General features: G+C 44.4%; 1 protein-coding gene across 1 annotated transcript in view; it reads left to right on the top strand.

Annotated features, from left to right (window-relative positions):
• The window catches only part of OCIAD1 (OCIA domain containing 1), a 231,002-nt gene extending 215,547 nt beyond the window's left edge, over nucleotides 1–15,455 (top strand). Inside the window, exon 8 of the mRNA XM_078678957.1 lies at nucleotides 15,126–15,455. Coding sequence (XP_078535083.1) covers nucleotides 15,126–15,163 — 38 coding nt within the window. The 3' untranslated portion in view covers nucleotides 15,164–15,455. The remainder of the gene's footprint in view (nucleotides 1–15,125) is intronic.
• Nucleotides 15,456–17,407: the final 1,952 nt, after the last annotated feature.

Raw genomic sequence — 17,407 nt, 5'->3', positions numbered from 1 at the left:
TTCCATTGGCTTTAGCTGAGATCTCTAATAATAATGACGACCAATCCTGTATCCTGACCTCCCCTTCCCCTGTGGTAAAATCAAAACCTGGTAGGGTGGGCTCTAAGACAAAAAAGGACAGTCTTCCTAAAAATGTAGGTACAAAAAAACAGCCCAACCATAATTTGGTAACCCCATTTGACCATCCCCGGCATCCAACTACAGGGATTCCCTGCTGGGTTACCAATATGGTCACGGATGTCCAGAATAGTTTAGAGCAAATAATTGCTTCCCACATTAAACCACTGGTTTCAAAACTTGATAGATTATCTTCCATGGTAAACAATAAGACTTTGGTGACAACTAAGCCACATAGCTCCCAAGGTAACTCGCTACCCCTTGTTCCAGCTGGTGACTCTACAAAGGTACCCTGTCCTGAGTTAACTAAATCTACCGTTCCAGTAGAACCAAATAGAAAACCAGGACCGGCAAGTACTGTAGCTAAATTCTTAAACCTCGTACCCCCTCCCACACCTGTAGCCAAACCATCAGGTCCTCCCAGATCTCCAGCTGTGGGCAAAACTGTTAAATCTAGCCAACATCCCAAGGAGGGTAAGAATACGGCACCAAAAAAAGTAGTATCTTCATCAAGACCCCCCCCACCAAAGGCAACCTTTAAACGATTGCCGACAATAAATCTACCTCCAGAAGCACAACCATATGTAGTAGCCTTAGCGGGTGTCCCACCCCTTAGTGAGGGGAAGAGAGAACAGGAGGTAGATCTACATAATAAGTGCATACAGTGGCTGAATCTAAATAGACCCTTACCTTCCAATATTTCAGGCCATATATTGGCAGTAAGAAGAGTAGACTGGATTGGGAGGGGGCCCGAAAACAGTGGCATGGGATGTTGTAACAATTAATTTTAGGGACTCCTCAGCCGTTGATCATATCTGCAGAACTCCTTTTTAGGTCTCGCCTGGAAATCGCATCCGAAGGATGCGTCCAGGCTGGAGACTTATAGCGAGCTGACACGGGGGAATGACGGACAAAAAACTGTCACGCGCTTCTCCCCGGCTGGATTCAGCTGCTTGCACGCGCACCAACATTCACGCATGCGCACATCACATCCACACGCATACACAGCACTCACGCATGCGCACATACACAGGCACACCCCCCGTCGCCGCCGCCGCACCTACACGCATACACAGAGACCCCTCCACACACACCAGCCCCTCTCCTCCCGGCTCCACTCACCGGTGTCTGGCGGGCGCTCCCCGGGTCTCCAGGCTCCTTCCCTTCCTCCGCAGCTGCAGGCTCTCTCTCCACATGGGAGCCCCGCCTCCTCAGTGCGCCCGCTTCGCCCCGCGGGTCTTCACCCGGTCCCCCATCTCGGGACCGGGACTTTAAGGGAAACAGTATCCAGGGCTCCTTCCTGGTCACGGGAGCCCCGGGGCCGCAAAGCTCACGCCACTTCCTGCTGCCGGCTCCTCTTCCTGCACGTCAGGTCCCGGGCCAGCAGCCAATCAGAGCGCGGCCCGGGAATGACGTCACAGAGGTGTCCCGCAGTACCGCCCCCGGCCTGCCTGACTTCCTGGTCGCAGGACAATTCTACTGCTGAACTGGGTGACGAGCCCACAATCACACACCTCTCTGAGCGCTTCGCGCACAGCAGTCACGAACTGGAGCCTGGAGGTCCGATGATTAATGGGCCTGCCTCTGCGCAGGCCGCAGGCACATGATTACCCCGCCCACCCCTCGAGCTGAAGGCAGCCAGGTCTGTACCGTCTCTGTGTGGCACGCATCCATCACTGATTGTGGCCTGCCAATGTGGGGGGACCAGGGGGGCTGCCCGTGATTCGTGTAGCATGCATCTCAGGAGCGGCAAGCAAAGAACTGGTCGGTGCCCGATCGTGCAGCCTGCTTCTGTTGCGGAGGTTCTTCAGGTGCCAGTGTATTCAGGTATGATTAATTTCATTTTGAAGTCCGCTTTTCCTCATCTGCCGTTGTCAGCTGCCCCGTCTCTTTCTGTCTCTCTCGCTGAAACGGTGCTTCGTTCCCTTGTGAAATGGATCCAAAAAAGAAAGAAAAACGAAAAACTTTTGTTGGAAGTGTTTCTGACATTTTCCAAAGTGCAGCCTCGGGCCTCCTGCTCCTTGATGACCTTACTTTGGTTGAGGCCACATTTCTTACACAAGTTTGCACCACAGGCAGACAACAGATGGAACAGATGAAGTAGCTAGGAAAAAAGTCTATACATGTATTCCACTGCCTGACATCCACCCATCTGTACCCATATGTTTCAACCTCTGTCCTTCTGATCATCTTATTTGCACTCTCAGGGTTCAAAATACAATAAATAAATAACTAAAGCATTACAGATCGTTCACAAAGTGGCCAGATTAGTTTTATTAACACCCAAACACAGTAGTGCCACTTTACAGGGTTTGCCAGCGAAGCACTGCTTTTTGTTTTCTCCTCTTTCTTTGAACAGCATTGTTTTCCCTGGGTGATGAGATGCACCATTCCTGGAGGTACTGCAATACCTGGTTGATGGGTGGAGTGGAAACCGATTAATGTGATCCTTATCCGCTTTTTTCCTTATTTTAGTTTATAAAATGCGTACCACGGCTCAGTGTTTTTAGGAATGTAGTCTTTGTAAACCATACTGCTCACGGTTAATAGGATATAATCCATGGACCATGATACTGGTCCCTCCCGAGATCTGTAGTGGTGCTTAAAGTTTCAGTAAAAAAAACTCTTGATTTCTGGATAATTAGTATAAAAGTGTTAAGGTAGCCATGTTGTTCTACTTACATTTCACATGCTTTACTTAATCTTGCATCCATATGAGGGTTTGCTTTTTCCAGGAAGGTACTTTTTTTTCCAGGCAGCATATCACTCTTGTGCATAATTTGAATTGAGCTGCATCCAGGTATATATAGCCGGGCACAACTGGGTTGTAGCTGAAGGCAGTGTGGGTGTCTCAGTGGGATAGTATGGTGTGAAACAAATGTAAAGGGTGTATTTTTATTGTTCCTCTTGTTAAGTGCTTCATTAATATTTTAATGTAGCAAATTAAAAACACAACCGCTAAATTCAAGAAATTCAGACGGACGGAAAAGATCTCCAGGTGTTTTCAGGTTTGCAGCCGGCATGTAGAAGCAGCAATTACTGAGCAAGGAGCAGTAGAAATCTGGTTAGAGCCACTTCAGTCTGCCCTGGCCGGGGGGACCAGTTACACAGAAAATACCACTTTGTTTAGGATCAGTGCGAGCTCGCCAATAACAGCGGCTTTCCAGTAAGAACTGGACGCCGTGGGAAGCTTCTTGAATCCACCACGGTGACGCAGGCACATAAGTGACTGTGGTCTCCTTTCGTGTGCTAGAAATTAAAAAGATTTACTAAGGGATACCACAAATTGCCCGGAGTTCCACTGGGAAGGGCGTGAGGACAGGGGTCATAGGCGCAAAAGGGGGTGGGGCAAATAGAGTCAGCCTGTTGTTCGCTGTTAAATTGCAAGTATGTTGTTTTGGAAAAAGTGTCCACAAATAATTTGAAACATGAAAAAATATGATTGTTAGGATGTTCTGGCCCGAGGCCCTCCTTCAGTTTTCAGACACCCCCCCCCCCCACCCCATCCGTTTGCAAATAGAATGTACATATAAAAATTATTTGGGCACATCATTAAAATGTTTAACTTTTCTACAAGAAATATTGTATATGTACTTTTTTATGCAAAGAAAATGTAAATACTGCATAAATGACTTTTCTACAACACATATTTTATATGTACCTTTTTATGCAAAGAAAATTAAAATAGCGCAGAAATAAAAATAAAAACATTGCCATTTACAGTTCTAGTAGCTCAAACTTAAATAATGCGAGACCTATTGCATTGCAAATGCTTGTTTTAAAGAGTCCCAAATATTCCCTTTGCACTTGTCCTATTTCTATCCTACCCCAATCCACAACACGTCTCACAAAAGGAGTACACAGCTTATCAGAAATCCCCTCTCTTACCCGAACGGGACTCACCACTGGCAACCATTTGGGGAGGGTTTTCATTCACACACCCCATTTTTCCCGATACAACCCCATTGGAATAGGTTTAGCGTCCTCGAGGAGGTGGACTGACTGACTCAGCCTTGCACGCCCCCACGAGAACATAATGAGGGTATTCTAGAGGAAGGTATTATAACACAGGAAAAGTCACTATCCTCTGACAGTTATGAGACCCTTTGGCCTCATGCCTCAAAGAGGGGGGTTGCAAGGGTTGAACAGAGCCTGGATCAGCTAGCACTAAGAGAACAGGGGGGGGAGAAGGATAAAGTTAAGGCTATGGAAGGTAACATAAAAATACTTTCGTGGAATGTCGCAGGCCTAAAGAACAAGCTACTTGCACCAGACTGGTCCTCATTTATGTCCACTCATGACATCTGCTTGATGCAAGAGACCTGGTCCCTCGAGGCGAGTGACAGTCCCGGTTACGCTACCTTTGACATCCCTGCAGTCTCAGGTGGGAAAGGCCGCCCTTCGGGGGGCCTTGCCATATGGGTAGGCTTACACTTGGGTATGCAGGCTATACAGGTGGACACAAACTCGCCTGATATCCAATGTGTTTTGCTAACATCTGTTGGCGGATCCACATTGGCTATTATTAATATCTACTCTAGGCCTTCTGTGAACGGGAAAGAATCGAGTACTATTCAAGCACTCGACCATTTTTTCCAGATACTTGACCCCGCAACTCCGATCATTCTTGGTGGCGATTTGAACTGTCAGTTCGAACCTTTGGGTGGACCCGAGTTGTGTGAGGAGGACGAGGTCGACTCGCTCTGGCAAATTCCAGCCCCAAGAATCGCCCCGGTTAAGGCCTGGACCCCGCTAGTATTACAAATTAAGGCCTTGACCCTTGCAATGTCTCTGCGGGCATGCAATGGAAGGGGCAACAACGAATGTTCCGGCCTGCCCACATACAACAGGATAAATCGAACCTCCACCATCGACTACATCATGGTGGAAGCCAAACACTGGGGAAAATTTAAAGACTTCGGGGTTGTTGTAAGGCACGATAGTGACCACAATGCGCTGGTCCTAACGCTCAAAGCGGGTGCATTTGGACTAACTAACCCTGACTCTAATTCCACTCCGATAGTTCCCCCACATATTATATCTAACAACAGGAGAAGAGTCAAATGGCCTTCTTGCCTAGACTCTCCTACTCGTCTCGCAAAAATTTACCAGATAGCTGCTCCACTGATAAGCGATATGGGAAATTCCACCTCCTATGGTCAGACTATAGCGACCCACAGAAAGTTAGTTGAGAGTCTAGGGGATGTATTCTATCCTGTTAGTGGGACTAAGACGCGTCAGCGTAAAACACATCCCTGGCACAACCACGCATGTAAAGACTCAAAGAAAAAAAGAATTGCACTTTTATGGTCATCGACCGAAATAAAGTTATCAAAGTGAAGTGATAGATAATTTATTTGAGTGTGGCTCACATTCTTCATCAAAAATGACAAGACAAAAATGAGCATGAAAAAAATACTCCGGGGGTTGACCTCCTGAACTAATGTATGTAGCGGTTAAATGAAGCAACAGGAAGGAAGTCTGCAGCTAAATGAAATCCTTACCAGGGTGTAAGCAGGTTTACTGTCCTCATTTCTTTGCACGGAGAGCATTTTGCTGCCTAGGAGGGAGCACTGTAGAATTTAAATGTATATAGTTAATGATCATTTTAAACCATCTAGTGTGCTGCTTCAAGTCTAGAGAACCCGGTGAGAAAAAATATATACATATAACAGAGCACTGATTGCCACTACATACTTATGGTTCAGCTGCAATTTCCATTAAAAAAGCATTTTTGATTTCCTATAACTTTGGACCCAACGAACGATCTGCACTAAATTTAACTTACTAAGCTATTTATTTTTATTTATTTATTTTGAAAGTTTTATAGAGCGCGAACAAGATCCATGCGGATATCAGAGCGCTGTACAGTCACTAAATGTTACATATACATAAAAGAAAAAGAAGAGCAGAACAATAACAAACATCTGTACAGTGGCGTGTTATACAAGGACGAACAAAATAAGAAGCGATATACGGTCTATCTCGTAGTGAGGGACCAAGGGTCAGTATAATGTCAAGATTGCTTACTTCTATGTATCATATTCATGTGCATTTGGCCATGAGGATGGCTTTTACTTCCTTTTTGAATGAGGCCGCGGAATGATTGAGTCTGGTTTCTGGGGGTAAGGCATTCCAGATTCTGGGTGCCATCCCAGAGAAGGATTGGTTATATGCTTTTTTCTTGTTGAATTTTTGAGGTTGCAGAAGTAGTTTTTCAGCATTTCTTGAGGATCTGCCCCCCCTACCCGAGATAGTCAGCTTCTGTGCCAAGTAGCTGGGGGCCTTGTGATGCATGGCTATGTGCGTCATGCATGCTATTTTTAGATGAATTCGGCTTCCAGGGGTAACCAGTTCAGGGGATATGTGGGAGCTCCATTTAGAACCAGTTATGAGTCTTGCTGCTGCTTTGATTGAGGCTCGTAGTGGAGCCGTAGATGTTTTGGGTAGACCGCACAGAGAGACACATCCGTATTCCACTCTAGGGATAATTAGAGCTTGTACTGCTTGCTTGAAGTCGTTGGGTGGCAGGAAGGGTTTCATTTTCCGCAGTGTGTGTATCTGGAAGTTAGCTCCCTTTGTAGCACTACTGATATGTTTTTGCATGTTAAGGTTGCTGTCCAAAGTTATTCCCAGTGACTTCGCAGAGTCCACAATGGTGGGTTGGACGTTGAGCGCCGTAATGTGTTTGAGCCAATCTTGCATTATGGGGATTTGTGTGGATGGAGCTATTAGAAGGAATTCAGTCTTTAGGGCATTCAGTTTGAGATGATTTTCTGCTAGCCATGCTTGGGTATTTCTGAGCGTGGTGTTAAGTACTTTGATGTCCTCTAGGGTGTGGATCTTAAGGTATAGTTGTGTGTCGTCTGTGTACATGTGATATTGCACGTTGGAGGCTTGTAGGATTTCAGTGAGTGGTTGCATGCAGAGATTAAACAGTGTAGGGGATAGTGAGGAGCCTTGTGGGACTCATAACGACACTGGGGCTGGTTTGGACAAGGATTTATTGACTTTGAATTGTTGTGTCCGATTTTGGAGAAATTAGGTAAACCAACTCAGTACAGCCCCTGATAGACCAATTCTGTGTTCCAGGAGGTTTAACAAGTTTTCCTGTTTGACCGTGTCGACGGCTGAAGAGAGGTCTAGAAGGATGAGTAAACAGGAGCCATTTTGGCCGAGGATTTGCAATGCGTTGTCAATTATGTGAGTCATGGCAGATTCAGTGCTATGACCTGCCCGAAAGCCGGATTGGTGTTTGTTAAGGAGGTCGAAGTGATCGATATGCTTTGTTAGTTGTAGATACACACATTTTTCCAGGAGCTTAGCTAAGGTTGGAATATTGGAGATGGGGCAGTAGTTGTTTAGGTCCGCAGGATCTGCCATGGGCTTCTTTAGTATGGGTGATACTTGGCCTATTTTGAAGCAATCTGGGATGCAACCTTGTTGGAGTGAACAGTTTATGATCTTGGAGAGGTAGAAGCAGAGGAGATAGGTCTTTGCATTATTTCCCATGCTATGGAGCCAAGATTCAGCATGACAATTTTCATGCAGTTCCATGCAGGGACAAAGAATTTGTAGTAGGGGGGTCAAAAAACGTACGTTTTTCCAATTTTGATCCAATAGCAAATTTTGATTTCAGCCACAGAAAAAACCTCAGAACGATTTTACATCAAGCTTTGCATCAAAATTTAGATTTTCCCTCAAAAAGCATGATTTGGTGTAAATCCGTTCAGTAGGTGTTTTTTAAAATAAATCTTTTTATTAAGCATACATCAGTTGCAGTGTACAGTATAACATCAGCGAGCATCTGGAGGTATAAATACAGGAGCCTTCATTTCTAGGTCAGTAGTCCCTTCGTACAACAGTTGTTCCGGATCTCTCCTCCTTAACCCTATTAATCATGAACAACCCTTCCCCACCTGTTATCGATCCGTTCAGTAGTTTTTGAGAGGTTTGCAGCTGAAAAAAGTGCTGGCTGTGCTTGAACGTGTTTTTTGACTTGGCCATTTAAGAGAGTGTTTTCAGACACTTTTTAAAGAAAAATTGAAGAATGTGATTACCTGATAAAGGTGATCGATTTTTCCCCATATCTTCAAAATCACAATTTTGGTTAAAATTATGATCCGAGCAGCATGGGAAAAAATCCACAGCAAAGTAGAGGCAGTATGAGAGGGGTCCAGTCCTCACGGGAGTTGTAGCAGGAACTCAGTGCTGTCGAAAATGGGGGAATAAAACCGAAAAACAAACATGCCACAGAAAAATTACATTTTGATAGAACTTTCAAACTGGTGCTGCCATTTTGATACTTAGTCAAGCAGCATTTTATAAAATGTACGATTTTCAGAAAAATAGCAAATAGTAAAAAAATAAATCTTACATTTTGTTGATTGAAACAAAATAAAAAAAGGTCAAACTGAAACGGTCAAGGCTATGGTTAAGTGAAGGCCTTAATAGGATCCATGTGCTAGTACTGTAGCTCTCTGGCCAGATTTAAAGCCCTCAGTCAGGCCCTTCCTGTGCATGGACTGAAACTGTGCCCTGCGGGAATGGTACCTGTTGGGTGGGTTGGGTGCAGGCCATAGCCTCTGCACAGCAGGGGTTGGCCCCAAAGGAAGTGTGCCGAGCAGAATGAATATGCAGCCGGTAAAAACTGTACATCAGAAAAAAAACTAGAAATTTGCTGAAAAATACACAGTTAAAGAAAACTATTGATGGTGCAGTAAACACAACCTGGCGAAGCCCAGATATTAGGTAAGCCTGGTATGCACGCACAAGAAACGTATGCCACTTTCCATGCTTACCACAGGAAAAAGTGGCTGCCTACCAAGAGCAAAACATGGTAGGATTTATTTTCGCTCAACATAACTAACCTTTAAATATATAATCTCTTGCAGAAACGGTAAAAAAAAAACATAACATTCAAATTGCAATCAGGGCTTACTATCAGAAGAACATTAAAGGGAGAAGCTTCAAACATTTCTGAGCTCAGCTAATGTTCATTGTTTAATTAAGAGGCCATTCGTGAAGGCTAAGAAAAACCACAACCTCCAGTGGAATTCAATTTTTTGTGACTACGTTGTGTTCCCGCTGGTTGTCATTATGTTGTTGAACTTGTAATTAAGTATTTTTACATTTACTGACTATCGCGACAGGCAGAACGAGCAGACTCTTACTGTCTTTGCCTATAGGCATTACAATAAGCCTGTTAAAATCGATTACTGTATGTTACATTTAAAAATCATCAATGCAATTCATTTATCCAGAATCTACCTCAGACTTCATGTAGAAGGAGCGGATATGCCACATCGCTGTTAAAAATTTTGCCACTGCAAACACAATTGGGGATGAAAGATCCGTCTTTAAAATTCTGTACGCTGGGAGGTATTGACTGAAACCTACATTTTTAAGGAGAGGAACAGCCAATATTTCCTAGATCTTTGATAAGCATTACAGAAAAATATGATGTGCAAGTCGTTTTCCTGGTGGTATGAGCATGACGGGCACTGTTCTCTAGTCAATGACTGGGCCCAGCGGTTAGTAAATGCCCTAGTAGGGAGTGTACCGTAACCCCACTGCATAATAGTTTTCTGGTCAGAACGGGAGTGATACTATCGAGCCCATGCTCAAGATAGTATGAATCTTTAGATTTAATGAACAGATTTGTAAGGGACCCCTCCCCTGTGCTCCCCGTTGAGGCCAGTAGCTTCAGCTCATGATAATCCCTCGAGAGGAGTTTGCGTGGGATCCTACTGCATACATTTCCTGGATCTAACCATAGTTCTGGTCTTCCTAGGCTCTCAGATGTTTGTTTATATATCTCAGCCATGGGATTTGTGTTGCATTGGGTAGGCGTAGGATCTCTTGGAGCTCAGTCCTATAGTTCCTAATTTCTGGCGTGCTCCAGATGCGGCGCCAAAAGGTTATTGGTCTTAGTCCCAGCTCTTCCGTGATTGGTCTCAGACCCAGATCCAGTCTCATCGGGAGGAGCGGGGTGCTTGCTGGTAAGGCCGCCAACTGTCTGATGAATTTATTTTCGGTAGTCAACAGATTTTGGGCAGGAATATGACCCCACAGTTCCCCTCCATATAAAACTGCCCCTCTTGCCTGCATTTTATAAATTTGAAGCACGGGACCAAAAGGTTTATAGGTCGACCTACTTGTCATCCTGCAAATGCCACCCGTTAACTGGACCAATTTCATATTAGCCTTGGTCCGGTGCGTGTCCCATGTCATATCCTGGTTGATAGTTACACCCAGGTATTCGAAAGTGCGAACCCTCTCGAGTCTTAGTGCACCTATGGTAGGGTTGGGGCGTGTTGAGGGGGGGGTTGAGAATCATGAATTTGGTTTTCAAGGCATTGATCTCAAGCCCCCGCTCCACACAAAAAGCTGAAAACCCATCCAAGACCCGTTGAATTCCCATAGGGGACTTGTACAGCAGCAGGGTGTCGTCCGCGAACATAATAGCGGGCACCCTGCTGCCATCTAGCTTGGGAGCGTCAATGTCACCCATCCTGGTCAGGTGGGCGATTACCCCATTGACAAAGAGGCAGAACAGGGTCGGCGCGAGCACACAACCCTGTCTCACCCCTCTGTCAATGGGGAACCTTCCAGAAAGTGCCCCATTTCTACCGCACCTGACACATGCGAAATTTCCCTGGTGTAATCTTATCAAAATGGTCAGGATGTCAGCCGGAATACCCAGTTCCGCCAATACGGTCCATAGTCTATTTCTTGGTACTAAGTCGAAGGCGGCTCGCAAGTCCACAAATACCGTGTACAAGCTGCCGCCCTCGATTGCCGCAGTCTTCCAGAACAGAAGTTTCAGACGGAAGATGTGGTCCATAGTTGAGATCCCTTTTCTGAATCCCGCCTGGTAGGGACTAAGAATGTTGAATTCCTCTATCCAATTTTGGAGGCGTTCTAGTATCAGCCTACCAAATAATTTCTGGGGTACATCTATGAGGCTGATGGGCCTGTAGTTGGCTGGGAGCAGAGGTGATCCCTTCTTAAATATGGGAACAATCTCTGCGCCCAGCCAAGTACAGGGGACTACCATACCCCGCAGGACAGTATTGAATATCAACACCAGATAGGGGGCCCATACATCAGGCTCCTGTTTGAATAAGTCACCCGGCAAGCCATCCACTCCCGGCGCTTTGCCTGATGCCAGCCCTGCAATGGCTGCTCGTACCTCCTTCTCTGTGAAGGGATCCCCTTCCACTAATACGTTGGTGGTGGGTGGGGAGTCAATAGGGACCTCGTCAGCAACCCTGTAAAGGGACTGGAAGTGGTCTTGCCAGGTCTTGGCTGAGATATTAGGTTCAATAGCCGAGGCTAGCTCCTCGGACCCTATGTTGACAATACGCCAAAATTTACGAGAGTCCCTGCTAGCTAGTAATTTAGTGAGGTTTTCCCATTTTTCCTGTTCCCATTCACTTTTGGCATGGGTGATCAGGCGCTTGTTATGTTATGTTATGTTAGTTGTTCTTGTATCGCGCATGAATCACCCAGGGGCATCTCAGCGCTTTACCTGAAGGGTAAATCGACAAAGGGGAACAAAACGGGGAGAGAAAAAAAGTAAAAACAACCAAGTTTTTAGTTGTTTCCTCAAGGATAAGTAATTTGTGGATTCCCGCAGTATTAAGGGAAGCGAATTCCAATATTTAGGTGCTACAAACGAGAACGCTCTGCCGCCTGTGCGAGTAAGTCGAATCCGGGGAATGTTCAAAAGGGCTAGGGAATTGGATCTCGGATTACATTCACTCGAATGCTTAAAGAGCTTATTTCTGAGGGAAACTGGGCCCTCGCCTCTAAGAGCTTTGAAGGACAAACAGCAGATCTTAAACACAGTGCGCTTTTGAATTGGCAGCCAGTGTAGCTGTTTTAGAAGCGGGAGAGATGGAGTTCCAGGAGGACAATCCAAGACCATTCTAGCGGCCGTGTTCTGTATTACCTGTAGTTTGGATAGGGCCGTGGTTCCAACCTCTGCCTGTAGGGCATTGCCATAATCCAGCCTACTACCTATCAATGCCTGCACTACGGTTCTCCGATGTTCCAGGGGTAGGTAGGGGATGATTCTACGCAATAGACGTAGATTGTAATAGCACGAGCCTGTGATGTTCTTAATGTTGTCCTTCATATCAAGCTTGGCATCCAATTGGATTCCTAAGCTTTTTACGGAGTTGGAAGGTTTTGGGGCGTCACCCAGTTTGGGGGGCCACCAATCAGCTGTCCAGAGATGTGCAGATGTCCCTAGGAGCATTAGCTCTGTTTTTCCCGGGTTTAACTGTAAGCACTGCCCCTTCATCCAATTTGCGATTGCCAGCATACCGTCCATGAAGCGTTGTTTCTCATTCAAGATGTAGTTGCCAATTGGAAACAGAAGCTGCGTATCGTCGGCGTAGGAGATAATCTCAAAGCCGAAGGATTGGATGAGTTTTGCCAAGGGGAATAAATAAATATTAAATAAGGTGGGGCTAAGACACGATCCCTGTGGCACCCCCTTGTCCAGCAGAAATTTCCTTTTTGAGACAAATGGTCCTAACATAGTGGTTTGCCACCTGTCCCGTAGGAAATCTTTCAGCCACTGTAGGGCGGTGCCTCCGGTGCCACACTCGCCTAGTCTCTCCGCTAGCCTCTGATGATATATCGTATCAAAGGCCGCGGAGAGATCTAGGAGGATCAGGACTGCAGATCCGCCGGCATCGAGGGTGCGTCTTAGCGAGTCGGTGACCGCCAGTGTTGCAGTTTTCGTACTGAACCCTGGCCGGAAGCCCGACTGGGAAGGGTCCAGCAGATCGTTTGCTTCCAGATATTGACTGAGCTGGATGTTTATATTAGATTCCAGTAGAGGGAGCAGGGATATTGGTCGATAATTACTTAGCTCCTGTGGGTCTGCGGCAGGTTTCTTCAAAATAGGCCGTACAGAAGCCTGTTTCCAGGCCCTTGGGATGAGGCCAGTTTCAATAGATGCATTGAAAATTTGCTTGATAACAGGAGCACATACAGAGGACACAAGAGCCATTGTGCTAGGTGGGCATATGTCCTGCGGAGAGCCTGATTTAGCTCCTGCTAGCTGTTTTGTTGTCTCCGCAAGTGATATGGGATAAAAGTGGCTGAGCGAAGCTTTGTTAGGTGTGGGGAAATTATCCGACTTCTCACTTACTTGGATCTTGTTAGTGTCCTGGTCCGAAAAATGTGAGTACATTTTTTCAATTTTTTCGTGAAAAAAATATGCTAAGGAATCACATAAGTTCTGTGACTCTGCAGGTGATTGTAAGCATACTAGAGGTGAGGAGAAGCCTCTGACAATGTTAAAAAGAGCTTTAGTTGAGTTTTTTTACTTTTCTATCTGATGTTGAATATAGGAGCATCGGGCCTTTTTTATATCTTGATGAAAGTGAACTAGAGCGGCTTTATAAGTTGTCCTGTCTCCTAATAATTTTCCCTTCCTCCGCTTATAGTCCCTTCTCCTGGCCTGTATCACAGATCTATCTGTGCCTTCCCTAATCGAAGTCAGGAGATCTAATTTGGCCTTACGGCACACCTGATTATACCAAGTGGGGCGGTTATAACGACCACCCCCACTCTTTCCTGTGGAAAAAAGGACTTCGGCCACGGACTTGATAAGGTCCTCGTGCACCAACCACAATTCCTTATGTGTGCCCTGGGAAGTGGGGTGCTCCATTATTGCACACACCTTTTCAAGAGTGGGAATAAGCCTGGCGAAGAGCCCAGAAACCTTCTCTGGATTCGAGGCTAGCTTCTCCCAACCTCACTCTCCGTCTGTTGTTTGTCAGCACCAGCCCTGGGGAAGCGTCGTCTGCCACAGCCCCTCTATCTTCTAGGCCGTGTTTTTTACTTTGATGCTAGTGTTTTGCTGTCTGACCTCTGTAGCACATTTCATCCACGCAGTATTGGATTGCTATTTTTGGTTGCCCATGTTGTAAACGCAACTAAGAGGTTTCTGGCATCCTCTTAGTTTGTGTTTGTTGCACTGTACACTGTTGCCTTCCGCCGGAGGGAAAAGCATTGCTCTAAACGTGGCAAGCCATTGTTACCTTAAAATCACTGGTACCTAACCCTGTGGTGAGATCGGTCTACATACGTGGCCTCCAGCTGATCGATAACGGTTCTATTAGGACCGCAAGAATGTTATCAGTTTGACAGTTGACTTCTAAAAATGCAAACGTTTCTCAAGAAGTGATGTGTACTTCACTAATGACTGTTTGTTGTCCATACAAACACTGCTTTAACCTGCTGAGCTTAATGTTAAGAATTCTTGGAGGATGGGCGTGAAAAACTATTTTCTAAAAGGTCATTTGTTTCCGGGCATGGACCTTTAGAATTGGAAAATACAGCAAAAAAGGAGCATAGTCCAATGTTTGCCAAAGAAAGCAGAAATTTATTATTTAAAGAACCCTTTATTCATTGAGATTGTGCAGCCTGCTGACGCTTCAAACATTCTATAAGGATGTCAAACATTTTAATGCTGCCAGAACAGATAGTGACTGCTCAAAGACAATGTTATCAGAGGATCTAGTAAATGTCCCAGGATTTCTTTTTTTCCTAACTTTATTTATCAAGTTTACAATTATTGCATTATAAAATTGCACGATTGTATGAGAGGTAATGTAGTTACATCATAAAATTGTTATCTGATTTGTTAAATAGAAGTTTATCATTGGCAGAACAAGTGATCATTACATTATGAGCAGTCGAGGTAGGACTAAAGAGGTATTGTTTCCAAGTAAAACTCCAGAGCATAGCATCTTTCATTCTTGTTTGTCGGTCGGCCCTGGATTACACTATTTATAGTTATATCTGGGTGGGGCTAGGGTTTAGCACATTTTTATAAAATGTATTGATCACATAAGGCATCTAAAAGCAGCTTGGTAACAGGCCTCCGGATCATTTATGTAGGATGTGAAAGGCAACCAGATGCGATCAAACTTGGTCATCCTATCACAGGCTTAACTAACATACATTTTCTTTGTGTTTTTCAGGGAAAGTAAACAAATATGGTGATGCATGGGAAGAGTAAGGAGTTTACCTTTAGTAGGAGAAGGCCATTTCATCTGGGGTCTTCGCCGCCCTCTACGTTCATGTGGGCCTCTGCTATTCGCTCTGTAAAGCTGCATTGAAGAGGAAACTCGTTTTGCTTTGTTTGAGTAAATCATATCTGCATCTGTCGAGAAAACTGATAGAAAGCTGTTTGGGAAATACTGAGCTTACCAAAAACGTTGCTGATGGCCATGTATTAAATTAACAAAACCAGTAAACTTCTAGACAACACCTTTGGACAGAACAATTATTAAAAACATTGTCTTTCAATATTTGATGTGCTTAGTTTGTATTTCTGCCTTGCATATGTTTTAAGCATAGTAGTGTATTTGTATTTTGAAGTAAATCGTGCTTGTGATAAACAGGCAAACGTCTTTAATAGGAGGTGATAAAATCATTATGGCAGCTAGGCATAAGTTACTGCACCACCCAATATAGTCACTTATAGGTAACCAACTCCGTATTGCCCACCTCAAATGACCAGCTGCCACATAGTTATAAATTAGAAACAATTATAACAATAGCATGAGAGGCAACACAATCACAAACAACGAACAATTTAAGATCCAATAGTTTCAGTCCACAGTCCACAGTCTCCAGTACAAACAGCAATTTCTTTTTATTCTTTCATATGCAAAATAATTTTTAATCAAGCAATAGGCGTCTTGGATCCTATCGCGTTAAAGCCATTACAGCCAGCTGTGAAGCCTACAGTCGTGCAGATAGGTGAATAAGCTGGGAGGTCTCACAGTTCCCGGGTAAACTCATGCAAACACAGGTCGTCAAATTCAGCAAACACTGCACTTAGGTCCACCACAAGTCCATAATGTGGCGTGGGTGTTGCTGCCTCCTCTTCTGTACTAGTGCCTTATAGCATTCTGTAAAGTGATCCAAGTCCAGAAACAAAGAGTCACGTGGTGAAGGCCACTGATGTGCTCGAGAAATTATTGTAAGGGTTCTGAAAGGAGAAAAATATGTATGTCTTAATACAATTAGAGGTAACCTTTTGACAGTCATACACTCTCGAAGGGCACCAGCTCGCCTCTCTTGTATCCCTGTATATGAACGTTATGTTTTAAAAACACCTACTACTTTCGAAAAGTAATGTATTTAGCTAATCAGTAAGAGTTCTAAACTTGTTAACTGCATAATTTTTCAAAGGGGCAAGAAGTATACTGGACATTTCAGTATTTCAAATTTCATGTACGGATTCTCTTCACTAGACTACATTTTCCTTTTAACTTGTGGTCTCGCAATAATTTTTTAAATAACATTATATTTGAATTTTTACTACAGGCATCATCAGGCCTACATAATAAAGCAATGACACAATAGCAAGTACATATCGACGCTCACATGGCTAAGCAAGTACAGTATAGATAATGCAACAATATATTTGGGGATAAGAGACTATTTGCACATATGTAAGTGCACTAAATCACAGTAATTTGAAAGTGTTCCTCCCAGACACCCAATATTTTATTATGTTTGTGCTGTTGTTTGTTTTAATGTTCACTCGACACACTTCTTTAAATACTTTATTGGCATTTTAGATATTGTTCATTGTAAGAGTCATTCAGACAATACATTAATGATCATATTCAGTTCTGTGCATATCCAATTCACACTTTGTCATATGTACAATATGGGCCCAATGGTGGCCATTACCGGTCGGTAACGGCCGAATTCGGCCGTTACCGACCGGTAAATGGGTCATTGAGATGTAGGGAACCTTTTTTACAGAATTGGTAAATTTACCGAATCGGTAAATTTACCGATTCTGTAAAATACCGAATCGGTAAATTTACCGATTCTGTAAAATACTGAATCGGTAATTTTACAGATTCGGTAAATCTCACATGTAGGTGGCACTGCAAACAGTGCCACAGGCCTTTAGGAGTCTGTATTTTACCACCCAATCAAATTGGGTGGTAAAATACCGAATCCAGGACATCTGTGCATGCACACCTGTGCCATGTGACACACAGACATGCCCTTAGGGCATGTCTGTGTGCCACATGGCACACATGCCTGTAATTGGGGTGCCAGAGGGTGTCAAAGTGACACCCCCTGCACCCTTGCAAAATTCGGTATTTACCGATTTGGTAAATACCGATTTGGTAATGCCCATTGATTCCTATGGGCTTCAATGCCCATAGGAATCAATGGGCATTACCGATTCGGTATTTACCGAATCGTAAATACCGATTCCTTCCGATTCGGT

This window comes from Lissotriton helveticus, chromosome 2_2 (assembly GCF_964261635.1).
Source record: "Lissotriton helveticus chromosome 2_2, aLisHel1.1, whole genome shotgun sequence".
NCBI classification, from domain to species: Eukaryota; Metazoa; Chordata; class Amphibia; order Caudata; family Salamandridae; genus Lissotriton; species Lissotriton helveticus.
The sequence above is the reverse complement of the archived record's forward strand: the minus strand, read 5'-3'. Positions and strand labels throughout refer to the sequence as shown.